The sequence below is a fragment of the Anarrhichthys ocellatus genome, unplaced genomic scaffold (assembly GCF_004355925.1).
Source record: "Anarrhichthys ocellatus isolate YVR2014 unplaced genomic scaffold, GSC_Weel_1.0 scaffold3700, whole genome shotgun sequence".
Taxonomy (NCBI): domain Eukaryota; kingdom Metazoa; phylum Chordata; class Actinopteri; order Perciformes; family Anarhichadidae; genus Anarrhichthys; species Anarrhichthys ocellatus.
Window position 1 is genome coordinate 1 of NW_022283674.1, and position 5340 is coordinate 5340.

A 5340-nucleotide genomic window follows, 5' to 3' on the forward strand; every position below is an offset into this window, starting at 1 on the left:
ATCCTTTCCTCTCTTGGGCTCACTTACTTCCTTCGCATACAACAAAATCATTTTGTGTTGTCAGCTCTAATGAGTACTTGTGTTCAAAGTCACTGGTATTGATTTGTGCCGTGACTCAAAACTGCCAATACAAACTGAACAAAATCGTGTTTGACATCTCTCTCTCTCTCTCAGCCACATGTTTGACATTTAGACTGAGACGGTTCTGAGAGAAAACACAATTAGAATCAAAGCTTTTCCAGCTCCTGCATAGGTCTTCTTACCAGAATAGGAGGCTGCAGTCGCTGATCATCTCTCACCAGAGCGGCTGCATCAGTGGAAGTGAAGGCTGTGATGAGCAGGAAAACCTGCAGAGAGAACAGGACCAGCAGCACACTTTTGTCCATGGCTGATGATATGAAGAGTTGGAAACACACAGATCTTTATATACTCGCTGCTGATCACTTCCACATTTCTGTTCCTTCTGCTGTAATCCCTCTTTTGACTTCCTTTCCCATTTCAGTCATCAAACTGTGTACCAATTTATTAGATAACATTTTGTTATTCATCCCCGGGGGGAAAATGTTCCATATCACATCCTGAATATGATTAAAACCTACATACGTCATAACAGGAACAAGTAAAGTTACTATTTGATGATGTGTTGATGACGACTCGGGTTACAAAGCATCTGGAGAAGGGAAGATAAGTTTGGGAATGTTGAACAATTTCCAGGAAAATATTGAAATCCTCTCCACAAAATCAGTTATGAGTTTTACAAAGTGTGTGCTGAGTAGCCGTCGACACAGAGAGGAGTACAACCTCCTCTGTTCTGATTTCCTGATTAGAAAGTAGAAAGGTGCAGCATTTACCAACCCAGCTGACCACTGCTAGCACGACTAGTGAGCCTTCCTTAAATATTGTAACATTTAAATTACACTACATGTAGAATGCTCTCAATAATGAATTCTCAATTCCAAACACTAGAAGGCTGACTGACTCCATCTTGTGGACACATTATGCAGCATTACTCATTCTGTTGATTGAGACTACAGCTGATAACATATCCTACACGTTTGCAGAAAATGATTCAATCTACAATTCTTCTGTCCTGTTTTTTTTTTTACTTCACTGACAACTGATTTAGAAAAAGAGAAAAAGAAAGAGCAGTAATAAATATCTCTCTCTACTGTATTTCCCCCACTGCATCAGCATTTTAAATGAGCAAAATAAAACATTGCTATTGCTGTTGTTTACCTTCTTGTCTTGTTTTAACCCCTTACACACAATTGCCTGGACAGACTATCTACAATCAACCAGTCCAATTAAACCTTAACATTGACTTTGTTTATTTGACTGATATCTCTGGTTATTTTCCTCTGCAGGCTGGGATGGTAGGAGAAGTACTCGGATCATTCAGTTGAGTGGGTGGAGGGGGAGACAGAGTCCGGGGCCGGCTGCTTTGCGGGGGTTCTGTCTTTTAAAAAGCCTGTTGACATCTCTCTCCAGAATAGAGAGAGTCGTCACTGGGGTGAGGGTGGGGGGTACTGGGATGGGTGGTACAGAGGCATGGGCCCCTGCTGAGCTGGGGGAGGGGGACCTGGTGGTCTGGGGCTGGTTGATGGAGCAACGGGGGATGGGGTCTGGACTGTCCCATTGTCTTTCAACGCGACAGTAGAAGTCGTTCAGCTCATCTGCCAGGCGTAGGTCGTTCATGGAGTGGGGGGCTTTAGGCTTGTAGTTGGTGATCTGTCTGAGGCCATGTCCACACTACGACGGCGTTTTTTCGAGCACCGAAAACGGATACGTTTGAAAACGCTCCCAAGGACGGATACGTTTGAAAACGCCGTGGTTGCGTATTTGTGTGGACGGTCGAAAACGGATAAGTTTGGAAACGATGATGCACACACCCGCGTTCGCTACTTGATTGGTTCTTAGCAGTCATGACTTGTCCTTTCCTGATTCGTCACAATCCCTATCACGTGACCCTATCCCGGAAGAAAACAAACAGCCAGGACTACCAGTGATTCATTTCAACATGGATAACGAATTTCAAGCGTTACTTGCTTTGTTGTCTATACTAGCAGCTGTTATGCAGTTAAATGCTGCATTTTATAATGCTACTGCTGCCTACATGCGAAGGAGGCAAGCTATTATTCGAGCGCTGCGCGACAATTCCCGTGTCCAGAGGCGTTATCAGCCCTACATGGAGTGCCGGTTTTGGGTGAGGCCAGGAAGAACGAGCGCCTGGTGGAATAATTTCATCAATGAAGTTTTGATTCCCGAAGATTGGCGAGAAAACTTTCGAATGTACAGTTCGCCATTGATCAACCTCAGCGAAATATTACGTCCGCATGTGGAGGGAGCAACAACCACGATGAGGGCGCCCGTGGATGTACTTACAAAGGTAGCGTGCACGCTGTATTACCTGAGTGATGAGGGCAGACTCCGGAAAACCGCTAATGCATTTGGACTGTCTCGACAAGTTGTTTCAGTCATCATCCGACAAGTCTGTAAGGCCATCACCGTCTTCCTGGGTCCCAAGTACATCCGAAAACCGAGTACAGAGCCCGAAGTGAGGGACCTTGTGGTCAACTTCTTCCAAACACACGGTATGCCACAATGCTTGGGGGCCATTAACTGTACACATATCGAAGTGAAACAACCACGTGCTAAATGGACAGACTACATCAACAGAAAGAGGAAACATTCTTTGAATGTACAGGCTGTGTGTGACTACAAATACTGTTTCATGGACGTTGTTGTGAAATGGCCAGGAAGTGTGCACGACGCGCGTATATTTGCCAACTCGAAATTTAGTTGTGACCTAAAAGTTGGAGCAATTCCCCCATGCCCCAATGAATTGATAGAGGGCGAAGATGCTGTCCCTGTTTTTCTGCTGGGTGATCCAGCTTATCCCCTGATGCCGTATCTCATGAAGGAATACCCCAATGGCGGAGTTACACCACAGGAGCAGTATTATGGGCTATCACTTTGCAAGGCACGCATGGTGATTGAATGTTCATTCGGACGTTTGAAGGCAAGATTTGCTACTTTAAGGAGGGCAATGGACATAAACATGGAGGACCTTCCCGTTGTCATCTATGCTTGTTTTGTGCTACACAACTATTGTGAGGTTCACAAAGAAACTGTTAGCGAACAATGCATAAATGCTGCTCTGCATTACGACTTGTATTTGCTAGTGTTCCTTATGAATGCTTTTTTTTTGTTGCCTAATCTGTCTTGAGTCTGATGTACGAAAGAGGGGCCTGCAGAGTACAGTGACACAACACAAACCCTGAATATCTGATGCATGCTGGCTGACCTCACTCCAGTGATGAAGAAAGTGCATTCAGTCTTATTTTATTGTTTACTTTATCTAAACGTACGAGGAAAAAACACACCATCTGCATGTTTGTAGATGTCTGATTTTTAACTTTTTTTAAAGTATTTTTGTGTGTGAGATAATAACCGTGTAGCATTGGAGTAGAAGTTAAAAGGATTACTTTGCTAGACAGTAGCATATTCATTTTTTGAAACATTACTCAACAAATGGGATTTTTTTTAGCATTCATAATGTGTTATAGATGTATTTTGCTGTAGATGCCCATTTATCAGAAGATGACAAACCTTTTGCAAAGTAGACTGAATTCTACAGGTTGTAGATATTATAACCGTGTAGCATTAGAGTATCTTAGTTGGTGGTTATTGTGTGTAAATGATAAAATAAAAAAAACTAAATTCATCTCTGCTTCAGTGAATGTGTTGGGAAGAGTCAGATCTCAGGTTTGGTATCAAAGGACCTTTTATTACAGTAGAATAAAATATACAATAGAAAATAACCAGTAACATAACTAACCAGTAACATAATAAACTTCACTAGGTGTTTGTCCATGTGCCTGGTTGTGCGATGAGTGTGGCGTCGTAGGCCGGTTCCCAGATCCCATGATGTGCTGCATCAGCACCTCAATGTTGGTGTTGAGGCGGTCCATGGAGGATGACCACCGGCCCATTGTCTCCACAAGCTTGGCGTCTGTGGCTTGTAGACACTGAAGGAGCTGCCTCTTAATTTCAAGATCTTCCCGTGCCACTGAGTCCATGGAGAGTTTCCTCTTTAGCCTTTCCCTCCTGTGGCCACCTAGGGATGCATCCAGTCTCTGGCGGCGAATTACCACCGTCTCCGTCTCCGCAGAGGTCGCATCCTTTGTCCCTCTGTCCCCACCTGACACGGAAGATGACCCACAGTGAGAGGTGCTGCCGTTGGCTCCCAGGACCTCCACTGCCATGTCTTCTGTCTTGATGTCTTCTGTCTTGATGTCTTCTGTATTGATGTCTTCTGTATTGATGTCTTCTGTATTGATGTCTTCCCTAATGGCACTGGTAGCTGGAGAGACTCCCCAAATCGACTCGCAGAGCTCAAAATACAGCAAAAGAACTCGTCCGTGGCCCCTTTTTTTACCGGATTCCACCGCTTGTCTGTAGCGGACTCGTATGGCCTTAATCTTTGTCGTTAATTTAACTGTGAACACAAAACAGAAAGACCTTGTTTTTATATCTGTTGTGTAAGGCATCAAATGTGAAGTAGGAGTATCAAGTATCACAAAATAGATATACACAAACAAAATACTGAAATAAGAGTACCTCGATATTGTAATTAATTACAGTACTTGATTAAATGTAGTTTACTCTGCTTTAGCTACTTAACACCAAAGATATACTGGAATGAAGCATTGCTAAGTTGTGGGTGGTTATCTGGATCATTCCAGTTTCATCTTCGCTCTACACACCACACTATCCCCCCACCCCCCCAGGAACAAAGGTTGTTTGTGCAAAATGAAAAAAAAGATACACATTAAGAAGGTAAAAGACACGAAACAGCACCCCCAAAAAACAGTCATGCTTTCATTTAAAAACAGGCACATGCGTTATTACTTTAAAACTTCAAGCCAAAACTTAGCTGGGGCTCCATACCTTTGGTAAGTTCGTCTTTGTTGTGTGGGTAGTCTTTTCCCATGTGCATGGCGTCCGCCGGCGTGGGATAATGCTCAATGAAACGGTCCAATATGTCGCTGTACTTGTTTTGTAACGACTCCCAGTCCGTATTTTGCGCCGCATTGACCACCTTATACTCATGTGTGATTTTCAGTAGCAGTTCGACCTCGTCGTCGGTCCAAGCAAAAAAGTCTCTGGTCCCTCGTTTGGCCATTGTCGTTCTTCCACGAATGTTCTGCAACTAAACCAACCGCAGCGTGTAGATCATCTTCTTCCTGTTTACACCGTCACGCGCATGCCCAGTGTACGTTAATGGTCACGTGATATGCGTTTTCTGAGGTTGCTATGTGGATGCATGTCTTGATTTAA

The 5340-nt window shown here is 43.8% G+C and overlaps 1 protein-coding gene across 1 annotated transcript; it reads right to left on the reverse strand.

The window, feature by feature from the left end:
* Positions 1-3385: 3385 nt before the first annotated feature.
* On the reverse strand, positions 3386-5231 carry LOC116379100 (uncharacterized). Its single transcript, XM_031841015.1, has 2 exons — positions 4951-5231; positions 3386-4498 (listed from the first exon to the last, which is right to left on the reverse strand). The coding sequence occupies exons 1-2, from the start codon at positions 5183-5185 to the stop codon at positions 3834-3836; spliced, it is 900 nt and encodes a 299-aa protein (XP_031696875.1). The 5' UTR covers positions 5186-5231; the 3' UTR covers positions 3386-3833.
* Positions 5232-5340: the final 109 nt, after the last annotated feature.

Excerpts from the sequence above, each read along its gene's own strand:
- LOC116379100 (XM_031841015.1), bottom strand. The coding sequence starts at position 5,185 with ATGGCCAAACGAGGGACCAGAGACTTTTTTGCTTGGACCGACGACGAG. Across the intron at positions 4,499-4,950 it reads CAAAGACGAACTTACCAAAG|TTAAATTAACGACAAAGATT; the intron begins GTATGGAGCCCC and ends TTGTGTTCACAG.